Consider the following 20521-nt stretch of genomic DNA (forward strand, 5'->3'; position numbering starts at 1 on the left):
TTTTCTGACAATTTTCTTCCATAATGAGAGAGGTCTGTACCAGTGTTATATGATAGGAAAGGCTACCATATTCAATTTCACAATCTGAGGAAGGTGCGGTATGTGGGATCTATGATCTGTAGGTCCCTCCTAGAAAAAGGATGTTATCTGACCATGTATACCTGCATAAACCTGTCTGCAGACAAAAGCTGCATATTCCTTTACATCAAGACCTTTGTACGAGGTAAGTGGCATCCTTTTCAATTTACAGCCTTTCTGTTTGGAATCATCTCGGCTCCATCTACAGTCACCAAGGTGATGTCCATTGTACTTTGACTGAGAAAATTGAAGCTCATCATTGTTTCTGTCATGGGACAATTCCTAGGGAGGAGAATAGATACCCAGTCTGTGATATTCTCTCTTCCTCCAGAGAGATTACAGAAGTTGACACAAGTCTGGGTTCTCGGAACTTCCCAGTTGCTGTCACTTCATCTGATACCCTTGGGTCTTATGTCTACCCTGGAAATAACACCCAGAGACAAGAATAGCTTTTGCTGATCATTGGCAACAGTCTCCCAATGAAGTGGGTAGAGAAAACCATTGATGTATCAAGCAGTGGGGCGCTTGTATGCAGGAGCAACGGGCAAAGGAGCCTTAGTCCCCATCAGAGATGTTGCTGGCATCCTACATATGAAGGGAATACTAGTTCACTCCAGCACATCAATGTATGGAAAGCTATCAGTATAAGATCAAACCGCATCTAGGATGGCGCTTATCGATCGGAGGCAGAGGCATTTTGTTTGCAGACAAGATATACTGCGATTTCACCCTGTCAGAGGAAGGGTCTCTGGACCAGAAGCTTTCTGGTAAATCGTATGGAGGATAGACGGCCTATTCTTCCTATTGAAGGTTCAAATTGGGAAACCTTTTTTCCTCACTCCTATAAAGCCCAGAGTCTTGCAGAATCTGAGACAAGGTTGGGCCTTGGTCAGCCTAATTTGCCCCTATTGACCCAAGAGGGCATGGTTCACAATGGTGAGCCCCCTGCCTAAGAATCTTCTGGGAACTCCCCCAGTCTCCTCAGCTACTGACTCAGAGTAGCAGAGATTACTCCCAGCATCCCTGCCAGGTGTGGGCAGAGTCTAAAAATCTTGCAAGTAGCAAGTCTCTGGTTTCATGATGGCCTTTTATTATCTAAAAGCATGGCGTTCTCTCCTGATGCTAATTCCATAGGAATAATCTGGAGGCTTCTGTATACCCTCAGTTAATAACTCAAGAGGGCAGGCTTGTCCCGAAGCTTGACTGCCGTCAACAAGATAAAAAATGATATGCTGTCAAAGTGGTGACCACTCTTTTGCTGTCCAGAGCCACAACTCTCTACAGAAACTACCTGAAGGTAAAGAAGAAGTTTGAAGCCTGGTGGGTGAAAGTCTCTTCCACATTTCCATTGTTACAATCTATTTCTTCAGAATAGTTTAAAGAAGAGATTAAACATCAGAGTTTACATCTCTGTGATCCTAGACAGAAGATTATTGCATGATGGGCTGATGCAGAGATTTATCAGGGTCACCCAGAGAATTGGGCCTACTATCTTAGACACATCCCCAGCTGGGATTTGGAACTCTTAGTGGATCAGCTCTGTGAGACTTTGCCAGTTGACTTCTTGTCTCAGAAACTCTGCTTTCTGTCCGTTGTTACCTCAGCAAATCGGGTAAGTAAAATTCCAGCACTGGGGCATCAGAGCCCTGCCTTATTTTTCTGTTGGATTGGGTGTTGGTGAGAATTTTACCCAAAGGTTGCATCTTTAATTTAAAACAAATCGACAGATTGAGTTGCCTTTGTTCCTGCTGAAACCCTTCAATGAAGAAGAGTTGAAAAAAAGCAAGAATCTGCAAATCCTTTAAGTCTAAGTGGATAATACAGCCCACTCTGTATTCTACCAGGAAGGCAGGTTTAAAGTACCTCAGCCTATTAGAGCACCCTTTACAAGGGCAATGTCCACGAATTCTGTATTTGACAAAATCTGCATGACTGCTTCTAGCTTATAGACTGGACATTAGGTCATACGAACAACCTTCAGAAGAAGGGTGGTTATGGCAAATAAATGTCCCCTCCCCTTCTTATGTGGCTTGCTACATCCCCATTCGTGCTGATGCTTAGGACGTAAGGGAAAGGGTAATTTTTTACTTACCATAAATTCTTTCCTGTAGTCCTAAGCAGCAGCACGGACTACCCTCCCAAATGTTTTCTTAAGTATTGTCGTTAGAATTACACAAGGAGCCTAGGTTAGGCCAGGTTCTTATAGGCGGGGTTCAATTAAGTCTTTAATTGCTTGTTACCATCTGTCCTTACCATCTGTCCTATCATTGCAGGGAAATGGAATCTTCCCCATTCGTGCTGCTGCTTAGGACTACAGGAAAGATAATTTACGGTAAGTAAAAAATTACCCTTTATCTTGGCTATTCATTGTTGGCATGAAGGTTGTTCAAACAGGGAGTTGTTTCAACCAGTTTGGGTATCAGGAGTTTGGCAGACGTTAGTAAGTGTGTAAAAAATACATTTTTCGTTGGTCGGTAGTCTTTTGTAGGGATTGCTTGCGCTATAAATTTAAAGTGACACTGTCACCTCCTTTTTTTTCAAGTGGGCGGTGCCTCGCGCCACTTAGCCCCACCCACCGCCACCATTGGCCCTGCCCTCTCGTCGGCCATTGGAACAGGCTGGCCTAAAGGTCTAGGCCCCACCCCCTCTAGGTCGGCCCACCAATGGGCGTCAAGGGGGCGGGGCCAACATTGGTGCGGTGGGCGGGGTTAAGTGGCGCTATTGCCGCGAGGCCCCGCCCACTTAACACAGTCTGCAGTTGATAAAAGACCACTTTTTACTTGAGCAAGCACCACGACGTATGATATAAAATAAGGTATGAAAAACGCTTAATTTACCCTTTACACCTGTGTAGAGATGTCAGAATTCACAAAGGGGGTGACAGTGTCACTTTAAGCAATTGTTTAATTCTTGAGTTACAGATTCCATTCACGAGGGATTCAACTTTCTGCCATAAAAAGCAAAGTACAGGACAGTCCCACCATATATAGGGGATAGTGACTATTAATTGCTCACATCTCCAGCAATTATTAGTTATGGAGAGACCAATAAGAAAGAATCAAGTCTACCAGCATGTAAGCCATTTTGTAATGGTTTTCCTGCTTTTTAATGCTTCTTGAGAAACAATGTGAATTTTGTAGCTCGATGTTTTGTTCTGTCTGTGAGAGGTCTGCCAATGTTCTGACCACAAGGTATTTTGTTTCTGAAAACCACTTTATTTTGGCAGATTAATGTTTTAATGTTTTTGTTTGGCCCACAAAAAAACAAATCTGGAGCATCTTTTCTCATAACTGTTTTGCAATTCCACAGTTATTCCTTTTAAAAATATATAAATACATTATTAACCAGTGATATCATGCAATATAAAGTCTGTCAGCAATAATTGCTGGCACTTTGGTAACAGTCAGTTATCAATGTATTCATTCATTTCTATGAGTCCCCAAAGAACCCCAAAGTTAAGAAAAAATCCTTTAGGGTGGGTTTACACACACCGTATCCAGTCGCTACAACGCTGCGCGTTCGCAGCGAAAACAGTTGCAGATACCTTCCCTGTCAATTTCAATGAGATTACTTACTTACAGCGGGATTGTCACCCCGCTGCGGGGATGCAAATTTCGGCCCCCATACTTTACCTGATGCACGCTCCGACTGCATCCGAGGCTCCCAATCCCCGTAGGTTCCACTTGGCCAATCCATGCACAACCCTGCGGCAGTCACTGATTGGCTGGGCGTGGCCTCCGGGAACCTCAGATGCAGGAATCAGGTAAAGTATGCTCTGGGCTTGTTTAAGGGAGCTGGCATTTACATACTCACAGTGGGATGACAGGGAAGGTATCCGCAGCAGATACGGTATGTGTGTTCACTCACTTCCTTTAGGTTTTTGGGCCTAGTCCCATGGAAAGTGAATGTAGTATAGGTCTGGACACTAGAGGGAGTGTGTGTGTGCACCCTTCTCATAGTTAAAGGGGTATTTCCCCCCCCCCCCCAAAATTATTTTTGCATTAATACGTTGCCCACCTGTAGCTTTCCATCTTTCCAAAATAAAGTTATTACGGATTCTGCACAGTTTTGCTGTTATCCAGCTGCATTCACCTCCATGGAATGCATAGAATCATCATACCTCAGTCCACACCGACACGTTCCCTGCTCCTGGTCCCCACCCTCCGTGTCGGCATCACGTGTCCTCAGTCCCAGCACAGTGAAGTGACTGAGAACACTGATACCCCGGCTGCTGTTAGAGAGGGAGACAGTGATCAGCGCAGCTGTGACTGTCTCCCTCTCTAACAGCAGCCACCCAGTCACCCCCAGCCCAGAGCTCACCCTGTGTCCAGAGCCTCCCGGCAGCACTCACCCACAGCACACAGCCCCCTGGCCCACAACCAATCACCCATGGCATCCTTCACTCACCCGAGGCATAGCCGCTGCACTCACCCACGATCGCCCGCTGCAAAGCTCCGCCCCCCGCGAGCGGCCTCGGCAAGCTCCGCCCCCACGATCGACGGCTGCAAGCTCCGCCCCCCGCGATCGCCTGCGGCAAGCTCCGTCCCCGTCGCCTGCGGCAAGCTCCGCCCCCCCATCGTCCGCAGCTCTGCTACACCGTCACCGCCAACTCGGCTCTGCTACACCGTCACCGCCAACTCGGCTCTGCTACACCGTCACCGCCAACTCAGCTCTGCTACACCGTCACCGCCAACTCAGCTCTGCTACATTGTCATCCCAAACTCAGCTCTGCTACATTGTCATCCCCAACTCAGCTCTGCAACAATGTCACCCCCAACTCAGCTTTGCTACGCTGTCCTCCCCAACTCAGCTCTGCTACAACGTCTCTTCCAACTCAGCTTTGCTACACCGACACCGCCATCTCAGCTCTGCTACACTGTCATCATCTCCTTCATTGTCTCAGCTCTGCTACTTCACCATCAGGCAGAAGCATTGCATGATGGGAAATGTAGTTTCCTATGTTGGATATAGATCGGCTTTTAGAAAAACTTGTAACTTGGAACGGCAGCAGCTAGAAAGATGGGAGATGGCTGGGAGCATTTCATTTTTTTAGCTCTTGGGGGGAGTACCCCTTTAAGGCTCAGTGCCTTATTTATTCCGTACCTGTGGCTTGGGTATTTAAGGAGGCTTCCTGCACATGTGCTTTGACTGTGTGTTGAGGTCCTATGGTCCTGCAAAGGTGTTTCTGCATTTGCCAAGCAAAAGCATTCATTACTTCCCTTCCTGGTGTTCCTGTATTCCCTGTGCTACTGCTGTGGTGTCCTAGTGTTCCTGCTGTCTAAATCAGTACTCCTAGTTGCTTCCTGACCCAATCTGTGTTTACACCTGCTTACGTTCCTGCATCAAGTTGCCCGCTTTGTGTGAATTGCACCGTGTGTCCTGCGCCTGTGTGTTTGTTCCCAGCATCTGTCACCTGCATCCACTACTTTCACCTGATCCTGTGTCTGCATAATTGTCTGTACTGTCAGTTTGGCAATGCGGGTGGTTCCAACCTTGCAATTTGATCTGCCCAGATCAGCTGTCACATGCTTTGTTTGTCTCAAGAGGTAGCTGCCTGGAGTATGCTCTGGGAAAGTCTATCTCCATCATCAGGATATGCTTAGACAACACCCTTAGGGATAGACGAGCACGTGACACAGTGGGCTCACATCCACTGACCCTGACAGCCTGTTTTACACAAGCATAATATGAGGGCTTTTCTAAAGGTCCTATTATAAGGCCTTATTGTTTTAGATATAATTATTGGGGGAAACTTATCAAAGGCTTTGTGCCTATTTTTAGGTAAATAATTGGATTAGACTCATTTTTTGTCTGTTTTTGAACCAGTATTCGAAGGGTGAATATTTTTTAAATGCATTTCTTTCACTTTTGAGCATTCACCCAAAAATCTGGGATTTGCACCCAATTATTTTTTACGCATTTTAATTTTTTTTTTCCAAAATCGTACAAACTAGTACAGCTGGTCAGTACCAGTTGAATTTGTTTGTGTAGTTTTTGTGAATATTCTGTGAATTTCCTGTTCCCAAATTTATGAATTTTTGTTAAATCGCATGTTTTAGATTCAATAGTAAATGTCCCCCATTGTAATTAAAATACCAATTTAAGGTTGACCTTTCAGAAATTAATTATTTGTTTTAATTCGGGATGAGCGAACTTTTGAAAAGTTCGGCTTAATCGGGCGAACTTTCGTGAAGTTCGGATTCGTACGAACCGAACCTAAAACGAACCTTGCTATAACAGCTGAATAATTGCAGCTACAATAGGGGGGTCTGATAGGGTATAGTTTTGTTTAGTTGCAGTTGCTATTACAATGAAAAAAGTGGATAAAATCAAAGTGCAAAAATAGTGAAAAAAAAATTGCCGCCAATAATACCGCACCAAGTAATGGTAATATTTAATTAATAAAACTAATTTTTTTTATAAAAAAAGCTATTTTCCTTGTTCAATAGCTTAATTAAAACGAATCAATGTTTTTGCAATTAAATATACTGTTAATAAAAAAATAAATAAATGTGTAAAATAAGTAGGCTCTCTAGAAGTTGGTGGAATAGTGTGAATGTAGTTCTTATATAGTCAAACAGATAATGTGGAATACAATTGATTATTTAATGTATAGCTAAATACCAGAAAAATAAAAACACATGTAAAAACATATTAACAATAAAACAATTTCATATATTGCAACCATTCGTAGCAGATGGAACTCGCATATATATAGAGCCAGATTGTGCTGGCTGTGCCCGGCCCTTTGCACAGATATCCGATAAAATAGGATGTATGGATATCCCATTTTCATATAGCTGATATTTTGCTCGTATTTGGTAGATATTGTATATCTATGAAAGCAGAAAAAAAAGTGTGAATTCTGCTGCCTATGACTAGTCGAGGTTAACCTTTAACCCCAAGGGTGAAAATATGAAGAGGACCTTTACTTGTTTTTTCTTTGTTCATATTTTCACCCTTGGGGTATAGGGTATGAAGGTTAACCTCGACTAGTTATAGGCAGTAGAACTCACACTACTCTTTTTTTTTCTGCTTTCATAGATAGCTGATATTTTGCTCATATTTGGTAGATATTGTATATCTATGAAAGCAGAAAAAAGAGTAGTGTGAGTTCTACTGCCTATAACTAGTCGAGGTTAACCTTGATACCCTATACCCCAAGGGTGAAAATATGAACAAAGAAAAAACAAGTAAGGTCCTCTTCATATTTTCACCCTTGGGGTTAAAGGGTATCAAGGTTAACCTCGACTAGTCATAGGCAGCAGAATTCACACTTTTTTTTCTGCTTTCATAGATATACAATATCTACCAAATACGAGCAAAATATCAGCTATATGAACTTAGATAACCATACATCCTATTTTATCGGATATCTGTGCAAAGGGCTGGGCACAGCCAGCACAATTTGGCTCTAAATATATGCGAGTTCCATCTGCTACGAATGGTTGCATTATATGAACCTATATATAAGGGTCCGTTTACACAGAAAGATTATCTGACAGATTATCTGCCAAAGATTTAAAGCCAAAGCCAGAAATAGATTTAAAAAGTGGAGAAATCTCAGGCTTTCCTTCATTACCTGATCTCTGTTTATAGTCCATTCCTGGATTTGGCTTCAAATCTTTGGCAGATAATCTGTCAGATAATCTTTCTGTGTAAATTGACCCTTAGCCAGTTCTATTTGCCGCAAATGTTTGCAATATATGAAATTAGCAATTTTAGACATTGTTTTATTGTTATGTTCTTAATTGTGTTTTTACTAGGAATGGTCCGAACCCGCCGAGGTTCGGGTTCGGATGAACCCGAACGCTCGGCATCTGATTCCCGCTGTCTGCCCGCTCCGTGCAGCGGGCGGATACAGCGGGAGGACCGCCTCGAAAACTGGGATTATGGCTATGGCTGTATCCCAGTTTTCCAGGCGGTCCTCCCGATGGATCCGCCCCCTGCACGGAGCGGGCAGACAGCGGGAATCATTACCGAGGGTTCGGGTTCGTACGAACCCGAACCGAACTCTGTTCGTACCATCCCTAGTTTTTACTCTTCTGGTATTTACCTATATATTAAATAATCAATTGTATTCCACATTATCTGTCTGACTATATAAGAACTACAAAATTCTAAATGTGCCAGTCCTCAAAGCAAAATCTGATAATGTGTCAATTTATTGTAATAAAATGTAATAAAAATATATAATAAAAAAATATATAATAAAAAAAAAAAAATCTTAAACCTGAAGTGTCTTTCTGTCTAGTCCAGGATAAAATACTCATAAACACATTAAAAGCATAAACCATACAAATACTTAAGCCCCGGGGCCCTTATAGTACAATAGATGAACACAGAGGGTTAGGGAATGCGGTACAAAAGCATATGAAAACAAATGGAAGAAAAAAGAAAACACAACAAAACAAAACATAAAGGTGTAAAAGTGTATAAAACAACTAGAAACTCCTATAAATAGCCATATAGTCGTTGTACTGCAATGCTTCAAATATATAATCAGCACAAAAAGTGGTAGAACTGGTCTTTTGGTTCAGACCAAGAGGGGGATTCCCATCATCCTCTCACTGACTTGCAGTAGAATCACACAGTGAAAGCAGGCAGATGGGGGTAGTAGTCCTGGCTCACTGGACTGATCCCACTTTGTTGTTAAAATTCAAAAGTCAGTTCGTTTGTAGATTACGATCCAAAGTAAATGAACTCCTTGTGTGGAGTGTATAGTTATTAGACCAGTATAATAGATATCACTGATCCCTGGTGTTCTGTCTGAGATGTACTGGATCTCTCTGGATCTCTCTGGCTCTATCACTGTTTGTTGTCATAGGGGAGGATTCATACACATTCACATAGTTTGGTGCATGTGCACCACTCACCTATACAGGATCTGCGTCTTCTCCGGGGTCACCGGCGTCCCGGTCTGCCCACGGTGAATACGGTGACGTCACCAGTCTTGTTCCTGGTCTGTGTCAAAGCGTGGCTCTGCTGCCAGTAGTGCAGTAGAACAAAGTCACTGTTGAGCGAGCTCCTCCCAGACTTAGAGAGATGGGGAATAGATCCAGGGGTATGTTCAGGTGACTGTTAGGGGTGTAGGCCAATGTTAGGTGGCTTCCAGACGCGTTTCGAAGCTGCTAGCTTCTTCCTCAGTGGCTGTGAAATGGTGTGAGCTATTGCATTAGTCTCAGCTCTCTCTTAAAAAGTCTTGTGGGATGCTGGGTAGCCTCCGGATTGGCTGCCAGCAGTGGCTACACAATTGTTAACTCCTTCCCTGCTGGGCAAATCTGTTACACTCTGCATAAAGGTGTTGTACCTCTCTATTCCATAAGTTGGTGGGGTACTTTTAACGTACTGAAAGTTCAACGTAAATGTCTTAATAAATATAAATACAAATGAGTGGATATGAACCAATAATAGTGTTCATATCCACTCATTTGTATTTATATTTATTAAGACATTTACGTTGAACTTTCAGTACGTTAAAAGTACCCCACCAACCTATGGAATAGAGAGGTACAACACCTTTATGCAGGGTGTAACAGATTTGCCCAGATTTTTTATTTAGAGCGCTTACTGTGTACTCAGGCTCAGTCACATGACCACTCTGCCTGTGTTTCTCTCCTCACCTTCACGACGGCACCATAGGAGGATGGGTTGTACCCTAGGGACAGGAAAAAGCACGAGAGGTTAAAAGCCCCTCCCCTTCCTCCCAACACCAGTGCTTTTTCCTGTCCCACTAGGGCAGGCACGACAGGGAGGGGATCCGCGTGAAGGCGAGGAGAGATCCCCTCTACTACGATACTACTACTACTTTCTAAGGTATGACAGCAAGCGGCAGAACAGAAGCGGCTCCGTCGTTCCCCGGAACCTCGTACCGCTTCTAGAGAGGCCGTGTACAAGACTCCACTGCTGGGAAGGGTAAGTGGACGTCTTCTGACACATTGGGCCGGGGACCACGTCCAGGAGTCTGGCGTCCATACGGAGTGACGCACTTCCGGTCTGCGTAGTCACGCCGGAAGTGACATCAGACGCCGCGCGTACCGGAAGTCGCGCGCCGAGGACCGCGCGCTTCATTCAAAACTGGAGGGCCACTTGAGCGATAAATGTCCAAGACAGAAAATAATAGATTCCCTACCTCTGCTAAAGGATGCTGCGGCCATCCTGGCTGACGCCACAGCAGAATCTATTTGATTTTCTGCTAAGGATGGCGCCCTTACTAATGCAGCTAGACAAGCACTCTGGCTAAAGAATTGGACAGGGAACAATACCGCAAAGTCCAATCTATGCGGTATACCATTATCGAGAAGACAGCGGATAAAAAGAAAAGAGCACAGTTAAGAAACAACAATACAAACGTCCTAAATTTCAAGAGCGCTACCGAGGCAAAGGCAAAACAGGCCGTTGGAGCTATTCGAAAGGAGGCAAGGGGAGGAATATTTTTTTGAACCCCAAAGCCTCTCAGGACAAACAGTAACGTTTGTCCCGTGGGGGGAAGACTGCAGGGCTTTTCAGGAGCGTGGGGCTCTATTACCGAGAACACCTGGGTAATAGGTATCATCAAGAAGGGATATCAAATAGAATTCAGTCACCCCCCCCCCCCCCACGAAGATTCACCATATCCAGGCAGTCTTCAAGTCCCCTACAAAAAGAGCTGGTAGAGAGTGTACGGAAGTTACATCTTATGGAAGTCATCTCTCCAGTACCATTAAAAGAAAGAAGATCGGGTCACTACTCGAATCTATTTCTTGTAAAAAAACCAAACGGATCTTTTCGCCTAATTATAAACTTGAAACCCCTAAATCAATTCGTGTAGTATGCAAGATTCAAGATGGAGTCTATAAAATCCACCACCACTCTGATGGCATCAAACGCGTGGATGGCCTCGATAGACCTCAAAGACGCGTATTATCACGTCCCAATTCATCCTCAGTCCCAGAAATTTCTGAGATTTGCCGTACAAATAGACAAAAGAATTTGCCAATACCAGTTCAGGGCTCTCCCGTTCGGGATTTCATCTGCTCCACGTATATTCACCAACGTGATGTCAGAGGTTGTTTCTTCTCTACACCTACAGGGAATAAATATAGTGGCCTACCTGGACGACCTCCTGATAATTGCAAACTCTCAGAGGAAGCTCCATCAGGATCTACAAACAAACCGCAGTCTTCTATCTTCATTGGGTTGGATCATCGAGAACAAATCGGACTTAGTCCCATCTCCCAGGAAAGTGTTCTTAGGAATCCTCCTAGACTCCAAACTCCAGATGTCCTTTCTCCCGGAGGAAAAGATTGTAAAATTCCTCACGAAAATCAGGGAATTCAAGAACACCCCGCTTCCGTCAATAAGGGAATCCATGTCGGTACTAGGATCGATGACATCATGTATACCGGCTGTTCCATGGAGCCAGGCTCATTCCCGAGTCCTACAAGCCCAGATTCTAAAGGTATGGAACAAAAAACCATCAGGGCTGGACAAAAAGATAATCCTCACACCTCAGGTAAAAAAATCACTGAACTGGTGGCTGAACCGCGTAAACCTCGAGAAGGGAGTACAGTGGAATCCGCATCCCAAGTCAATTCTGAAAACAGATGCAAGCCAGACAGGTTGGGGTGCCCAAACAGGGACTCACTTCTTCCAGGGAGTCTGAAATCCAGACGAGGGGAAAGACTCCTCAAACCTCAGGGAGCTGAGAGCAGTTCAATATTCCCTTCGAGCAGCTCAGGACATTCTAGACGGAGTACATGTTCACATACTGTCAGACAATATCACGACAGTAGCCCACCTAAAACATTAGGGGAGTGCAAAACGCAACCGTCTGTGGTCGATTTCCCAACAGATCTTCTCTTGGGCAGAGTCACATCTTCTGTCCTTATCTGCAACTCACTTAAAAGGGACAGAAAACACTGAGGCGGATTTTCTCAGCCGCCACCAGATACATCGGGGGAGTGGTGTCTAAAGGATCAAGTATTCCATCAACTAGTGGATCGCTGGGGATTCCCCGAGATCGATCTATTTGCTACAAAAAAGAACAGGAAGGTAAAAAACTTTTACTCCTTGAATCCAGCCGACCATCCTATGGCACTAGACGCTCTAACTCAGACTCGGCAAACAAAGTTAGCATACGCATTTCCTCTGATACCAAGAGGACTTCAGAAGGTCAGAGACCAAAGGTCAAAAGTCATCCTCATTGTCCCGTACTGGCCAAAGAGAAGCTGGTTCGGGCTTCTAAAGACCTTGGCCCTAGAGGATCCAATCCTCCTTCCACATCAAACAGATCTGCTCTTTCAGGGCCCAATTATCCATCCGGATCCAGCGAAAGTACATCTCTCAGCATGGATCCTGAGCGGGCAATGCTAAGACATCAAGGTCTTTCAGAAAGCGTAATCTCAACACTAATGAAAAGCAGGAAAAAGGTAACAACTTCCATCTATTTAAAGGTCTGGAAAGTTTTTTTTCTTCCTGGTGCAAAATTCCTCTGCCTTTTCCTGCTGAACCCAATATATCTCAAATATTAGATTTTTTACAAGCTGGACTAACCAAGGGTCTCAAGCCTGCTACCTTAAAAGTATAGGTTTCAGCCCTATCAGCCATATACGACAAAAATCTAGCAGACCACAGATGGATAAAGAGGTTTATCAGGGCAGCCTCCAGAATTAATCCCAGAACCCAGATTACTCATCCAGCATGGGATCTAAACGTGGTCCTAGAGGGCTTAACAAGCCCCATTTTTGAGCCTATCTCAGAAATTAACAATAGACTTCTCTCCTACAAAACAGTCTTCCTAGTGGCTATTTGCTCCGCAAGAAGGGTGAGCGAAATTCAAGCCCTCACTATCCGTAAGCCCTACTGTACAATATCTGAGGATCGTATAGTCTTAAGAACAGACCCCTCATTCCTACCTAAGGTAGTTACGGAATTCCACAAGTCCCAGGACATTGTCCTGCCTTCTTTTTGTCCAGACCCCAAAAATGATCTGGAGAAGAAATTCCATTTGTTGGATGTGAGAAGAGCAGTTCTCCAATACATTGAAACTACAGCACCTTGGAGAATAGACCAAAGTTTATTTATTCAGTTTCAGGGCAAAAATAAGGGCAAGAAAGTGTCAAAAAGTACCATTGCCAGATGGATAAGGAATACTATAGCAGAGTTTTATAAAGCTCAGAACCTTCCATCTCCAATCAATATTCAGGGCACACTCTACAAGAGCAGTCTCTTTGTATTTGGGGATACAACCAACATAAGTGAAACCCAAGGAATTGATAATTTAGGGGACTCGAATGAGAGGAGCTTGCAAATAGTTAATTTGTCCTCATATCCTCTCAGTAAAGATGAGATCACCTTACTAAGTAGAGGTTTGTCCTTCACTCCGACACCGGGATTCCAGTCGTTGGACTGGGTGAAGGACATAAATCTATTCGCGCGTAAGTTGGCGCTACATAAGTGGCATCTACAGCGTGAGATTCATCTGAGAGGTATCCAACAAAGAGAAGAGGAGGGCATTAGGGCATTGACTGATCTATTACAGGAGAATGAAGGAGGGGATGTGAACCTACAAGCACCATTTACTAACTTTAAACCCAGATCAACACTGACACCATCTTTTGGACAATATACGTATATAGGTGCCTTTGTAAAACTTGTGAGTAGGGATATTGCCGGTATCCACTGGAGCAGAGATGTGATACATTCTAATATCACACCGGCAGAACAACAGGCCTTGACTAGATTGAAGGCGAATGAGGAGATCATAATTAAACCCTCCGATAAGGGGGGGAATATTGTTTTGATGGATCGTGAGGATTATGTGAAGATGGTATTGGTATTGCTGAATGATGATACCAAATATGAAAAACTGGGCTCTGATCCCACACCCTGTTACCTCGTAGAGTATAAGTCCATATTAATGGCAGCAAGAGAGCAGGGTCTGGTATCAGAAGAGGAAAAGAAATATTTGTTTGACCCACATCCTACATCTCGACCTTTTACGCGCTACCCAAAACTCATAAGTCTACTACCCCTATTAGGGGCAGACCTATTGTGTCTGGAAACAACTGTTTGACACAAGGAGCGAGTAAATATGTCGATGAAATCCTCGCACCTCTGGTCTCTGCATTACCCTCATATATAAAAGATACGAAGGATATGGTTTGCGAAACTTATGGATCTGACAGTAAATGAGAACACTGTACTTGCCAGTCTGGATGTGGAGAGTCTATACAGCAACATTAGACACGACTTAGGTCTTCATGCCACTTCTTTCTTTTTGAGCATCAAGAGTAGGCACTTTCAAGCACATAATGATTTTGTTGTTGATTTGTTAAAATTAATTTTGACACACAACTATTTTCTGTTTAATGGACAATTTTATCACCAAACACAGGGCACCGCTATGGGGTCTTCTTGTGCACCAAATTATGCAAATTTATTTTTGGGGTGGTGGGAGCACATAATTGTTTTTGGAGATGAGACTTTGAGTTGTTTTACATCACATATCTTACTTTGGGCACGTTATATCGACGACATCCTCATCCTTTGGGATGGGGATGCGTCCTTATTACAGGAATTTGTTGACACATTAAACACAAATCACATTGGTATGCTTTTCACATATGAATTTGGTGGTCGTACTATTAATTTTTTAGATTTACAAATATATATTGATGATGACCTCCAGATCCAGACTGACATTTATCGTAAACCTACGTCGACGAATTCCCTGCTTCAGTGGCAAAGTTGGCACCCGAACTCCTTACGACGCAGTATTCCGACTGGCCAGTATCTCAGGGCCCGTCATAATTGTTCTGAGGAATCTAAATTCCAGTTGGAATGTAAGAATTTGTATAGGAGATTTAAAAATAGGGGTTACCCCAGCAAACATCTGCGAAGGGCATACCGTAGAGCATGTGACGGTGATAGGACCCATCTCCTACACAATACTCGACCTATGACCAACAAGAAAGTGATAAGATGCATTGGCAATTACGATGGACATGCTGATCAAGTAATGGCAATTTTGAGACGTCACTGGCATTTATTGGAGGCAGATTCGGATTTGGCCCCAGTGATAAGTAGACATCCCAGTGTGACATTTCGTAGGGGTCCCAACCTTAGGGATATGTTGGTACACAGCCATCTGCAGACGCCACCTGTCCCTAGGACTTGGCTAACAAGTGAAGTAAAAGGCTTTTTTCCATGTGGCCATTGTGGTCTATGCAAATACATGACTAAGGTTAAAACATTTAATAATCCAGTGGACCATAAAGTTTATGGAGTTAGACAATTTTTGAACTGCAGTAGCAGTAATATTATTTACATAGCGCACGATTGTATGTGGGCAAGACGACCCAGGAATTACGGCGTAGAGTTTCCAAACACATTAGTACCATCAGAACTGAATCGGACATGCCCTTGGCCAGACATATCCGCCACCGACACAGTGGGAGGATTGAGGACATTAAATTTTGGGGCCTATGCCAGGTAAAATTAGGACCGAGAAAAGGTGACATTGACAGATTACTGTTAAAAGAGGAGGCGAGATGGATTTTTCGCCTCCAGAGTCAAGTACCTCTTAGATTAAATGAGGGCTTTTCATTTGCTGCTTTCCTCTAAGTGTGCTATAGACTTAATATTTCTAAATAATAATGATGAACGATAATGTGACTACTGGTTGGTTAAGATATATGGATTTTGCAGACCCTAGAATGAGTATTCGTCTTGTATTCATTATTTGATACTTACCTTTATACACACATCCATAGATATCATTAGTGTTGTAGATTACTGTGATTACTGTAATTTAGTTTTGTGTACCACATTCTTATGGACATAGATTTATAATACTATACGAATCCCCTAACTCTGTTAGTATCACAGGTTCTGAATATAGTTGACCTAACTATCATTGTAATCATTATTGGACCAATATTGGGGTAGGTAGGTAATAGATTATATGCATCATGAGATGGTGATTACTGTAATTACATGCTTGGCACTAAGTGCTTTGACATATACAATACGGAATGATCAATTGATTCTGCGGCTAAGTCAGTTGTCATGCGCATTGACTATGAAGTCCAAGTTGGTACTAAGTCAGCTGTCACGCGCACTGGGGTAAAAGTGAATTGATACAGGCTAAGTGCAGTGACATGCGCGATGACACGCTGTAATCACATGACACTGCGAACCCGGAAATGATCCCGCGAGAGTAGCGGGTCGTGTGATCGGAACTGATCACGTGACGCCGGAACACAGATGATGCATGGTGTCGTCATGAGCAGATCTCGAATGCTGCGATTACAATGATAGGAGGGTGAGTAGGTGGGCGTGTGAGTTCACTTGCGGCCTACCAATCTGACAGAGGGGGTTAGTTTCTCCATAATAAAGAGAGACCTCATTGGTGTACTATAAGGAGTGTTTGGGGCGGGACTATGACATCAGTTAATTGAATGTGGATATAAATATCGGCCAGTACCAGTAGCAAGTGTTGCCTAATTTTTCTCCTGATGACGTTGCTGTGGCAACGAAACATGTAGAGAGGGGGCACTATTTGTGGTTTTAAAATAGCAGACATCCAGTATCTCCTAGATACTTTCTATACAGTACTGCAGACTGTGATAGTGATTGAGATAGTTAGGAGGATAGTTATATCCCTATATATCATCTAGCATTGGCTAGTGATAGGAGTACTGGGTGTGTTGTGTTTTTTAAACAAGTTCACATATATATTTTAATACACGTAATAAAAGTTAATTTTTATTAAGGGGGGTGATTAATTAAAGGGGTTTTGTACCCCGGGCTACGGCCTGTGGGTTTGGAGTTTATTTGAATTAAGGGACCCCTGACCCTCCTGAGAGGGCTCAAGTGTGTGTATACAATCAATATCAGGGCACACTCTACAAGAGCAGTCTCCAATTCATGGGCAGAGAGAGCCTCTGCCACCCTGGAACAAATCTGCAGGGCAGCGACTTGGTCGTCTCCCCACACGTTCATTAAACATTATAGGATACTACTGCAGTCAAGTGAAGACCTGACCTTCCTCAGGAAAGTTCTTCAGGCTGTGGTCCCTCCCTAAGATTAATGGTTGGTATTACTCCTATGGTGCCGTCGTGAAGGTGAGGAGAGAAAATAGGATTAGTCCTTACCGGTAAGCCGGTTTCTTCGAACCTTCACGACGGCACCAATATCCCTCCCTAGTATTGTATGTAAATATGATACTCATGTGGTGCTAATTGACTGTTATAAAGGCACTGGTGTTGGGAGGAAGGGGAGGGGCTTTTAACCTCTCGTGCTTTTTCCTGTCCCTAGGGTACAACCCATCCTCCTATGGTGCAGTCGGTTCGAAGAAACCGGCTTACCGGTAAGGACTAATCCTATTTTTCTTTATTTCCTGTGATATTCTGTTTCCTGTTCCTGTCAGTGAGGGAACAGAGTCATCAGATGGGCGGGGTTATACAGCCACATTTCTTTAGCCACACCCCTAACATCTAACTGACATCTAAGGCCAGAAGAAACTGCAGCAATAGGGAAAGCATGACAGACTACAAGCTCTGTACAGCACTGCAGCATAGGTTGAAGCTATAAACAGTAAATAAAGGAACTAATGGGTGTGATTTATCAAAACTTTTGCAGAGGAACAGGAAAGCAGTTGTCCATAGCAACCTGTCAGGTTCTAGGTTTCATTTTCCAAGGCCTTTTTTAAAAATGAAAGCAATCTGGTTGCTATTGGTAACTGCTCCCCTGCACAGGCTTTGCTAAATCTTCCCCTATATTGTTACTACTGTAGTGTAAAGATGTACAGTGTTAGGGCAGAGTTGCTGCTGTGTGTAATATGGAGAGGAAAGAGGATACATCACCTCATTCTATTTCTTGCTGAGGTAAACTTGCAGCAGAATCCTGGCTTATTGAGACCCTGCCCACCTGTAGGATGGCTACTGTAGTGTATATATAATCCAGGACTACAACTCCTAACATGTACATGTGTGCTAGGGTTTGTAGTCCTACAACAGATAAGTGTGAAAAAACTAGTTGATTTGATAACATAACTAAGTGGCAGACACTGAGCCACCATGCTGCTCAAAATAATATCTAATACAGATATTTCCTGCCTATAGGTAGAGTGGGCGGAGCTATATTCAGAGAGGAGGGGTGGAGCAATAGGCTTGCAGAGCTGTGATGTCACTGCTGACCCCTGTGACCTGGAAGTTCTTTATGTAAACAAACACAAAAAGCAGCATTAGAGGATGCCCAGGGACAAAGAGGTGAAAAAAGGTTAGAGAAAACCACTAAGGGAAAGGGACAGATTACAAATTATTTACATTTTCAATAATAAAAAATGTTGGACAACCTCTTTAAGCTATTGAACAACGAAAATAGCTTTTTTAGAACGAAAATTTGTTTTATTAATTAAATATTAACCATTTCTTGGTGGGTTTTATTGTCGGGGATCGCTAACCCCGGTAATACCGTGCCCTGTAATACTGCTTCCCTGCCTTTCCAGATGCATTCCAGAGGTGTTTGCATCACTTTATAAAGATGTCTTGGACTTGTCTGATTTTCTTTGTTATTTTAACAAGATTCGTTATGAACTTCTCAAAGGTCGGTTCGGTGACGAACCGATTTTTTTTTGCAAAGTTCATAACAAATCTGGTTCGTTACGGTTCAGTTCGCTCATCTCTAGTTTCAATGCAGTTTTCCAACCAACGCCTCATCAGACTTTTCCTCAAAGCCAATATAAATCTTATGTCCTCGAGTTCATTTGCAGACATTTGTTTGTGCAGTCTATTAACTTCATTATAGTCACCCACATATCTTCCAGATGATTTTAATGCATTTAGATGTATTTAGCTGACGAACATGAGATTTCTCATTCATCAGCCAATTATTAATAGTGAGGGTTCCTGCCTGCTGATAATCAGCCCATGTAAAAGGACCCTTACTGTACATTCTAGTTGTAGAATGCCTGGTCCCTCCTCCCTTTGAGCCACTAGCGGAAGCTATGATTAGTTTCCTGATCTTATTCTTAGCCTATTTGAGCATCTCCAAGGGTTCACCCAGGAGAAATTGCATCTAATGGACATTATGAGATAAGTCCTCATCTATGTGAAACACTTCAAGGAATCTTATTTCAGATTCATAGATGTTCCCGCTGTACGGCCTCCGCTTGAAGTTCCATCCATTCCATAAACTCAATGATATTTTGTCATTAAGTAAATTCTTTAGGCGGACTGCGTAATTCTCTGGCAAATATCATTGAGAAACATAACATACCCTAACAGAGACAAGGATGAGGCTAAGGCGTCACTGTAAACAGATTTAATGTCAAAGTATTTGACGCAATTTACCTCTACCTCATGGGCCCAGCTAGCACACATACAGTATAATGGAAGTCTGCAGGGCAGAGTTTTATGGAGTCCTGTTCATTTCCTGTGCTGCCTATGGACTTACAGAAACTAATATGTAAGTACGTAAACTATAATAGGTCAGGAGAGAAGACAACTCCTTTTTAAAATCAACTACAGTATAATCACCTTCAGAATGTATTTTCCTGGGGGAACATCAGTAATATCAATCCACTGACAATCAATGTTTGCATGATAAGTATCATAACAGCCTGGGCTCAGTCCCTGAAACAAAAAAGTACTATGGTATTATTATTGTTCTTAAAATAAATTCCATATATCAATATGAACCAGTAGAATCACGTGTTATCAGTGTGTCAGTTTATCATCTAATAAAGCCTTTTGTTGCATAGACAACTATGTAGTCTACCATGTTCTAATCCCTGGAAATTATACCACAGTAAAACAGACCAAATGTAGTTACAATACTTTCATTATGTTCATCACCATGAGCCTCATAAAACGTCAGCATATTGCTGGTTTTCCAACATAGCACAGTGTATGGCAATTTACTGATGTTAACTATTCCTAAAATAATACATGTGGCATTAACTAAGGTATTGATAATGTATCACCTGGGTATGTGCTGTACAGGCATAGCGCCTCCTTACACCTAAATCACAAGAGGTGTCCTCCAGGCAGAAGCTGGCCTTGTGACCTTCTGCCACCTTTCGATGGGTCGTTGAGTCCAGGAGGTCGTAATGGCTGAAGGAATCCATACTGTGATAATGCCTTTTAATGAGTAAGACAGTGATACAAATTTAATAAAACAAAACAGCACTAGAGTAAATTTCAAAAGCAATTGGTACTCACTGGTGACAGCTGTGCCATTCCCATGTATGTCGTGGTTTCACTGGTAAGAAGTCAGCTGTACCTCGATTTTTAACTCTTTGAGGAAAACGGAGTAAAACTCTTGAACTTATTTCTGAAATACCTGGTGAGTAGGCCGATCTGGAAAATAAATGCAATAAAATGTTTTATGCAAATGTAATGAAGGAAATGAATCCTAATAAAAACATTGTTAATGAGACGAACAAGGTGCAGTTGCA

General features: G+C 42.9%; 1 protein-coding gene across 1 annotated transcript in view; it reads right to left on the reverse strand.

Moving 5' to 3' along the window:
* Positions 1–20521, reverse strand: part of LOC138786540 (protein-lysine 6-oxidase-like) — a 64845-nt gene that overhangs the window by 12107 nt on the left and 32217 nt on the right. Inside the window, exons 3-5 of the mRNA XM_069963522.1 lie at positions 20286–20423; positions 20048–20204; positions 19602–19697 (exon numbers count right to left, since the gene is read on the reverse strand). Coding sequence (XP_069819623.1) covers positions 19602–19697; positions 20048–20204; positions 20286–20423 — 391 coding nt within the window. The remainder of the gene's footprint in view (positions 1–19601; positions 19698–20047; positions 20205–20285; positions 20424–20521) is intronic.

This window comes from Dendropsophus ebraccatus, chromosome 3 (genome assembly GCF_027789765.1).
Source record: "Dendropsophus ebraccatus isolate aDenEbr1 chromosome 3, aDenEbr1.pat, whole genome shotgun sequence".
In the NCBI taxonomy this organism is placed as follows: domain Eukaryota; kingdom Metazoa; phylum Chordata; class Amphibia; order Anura; family Hylidae; genus Dendropsophus; species Dendropsophus ebraccatus.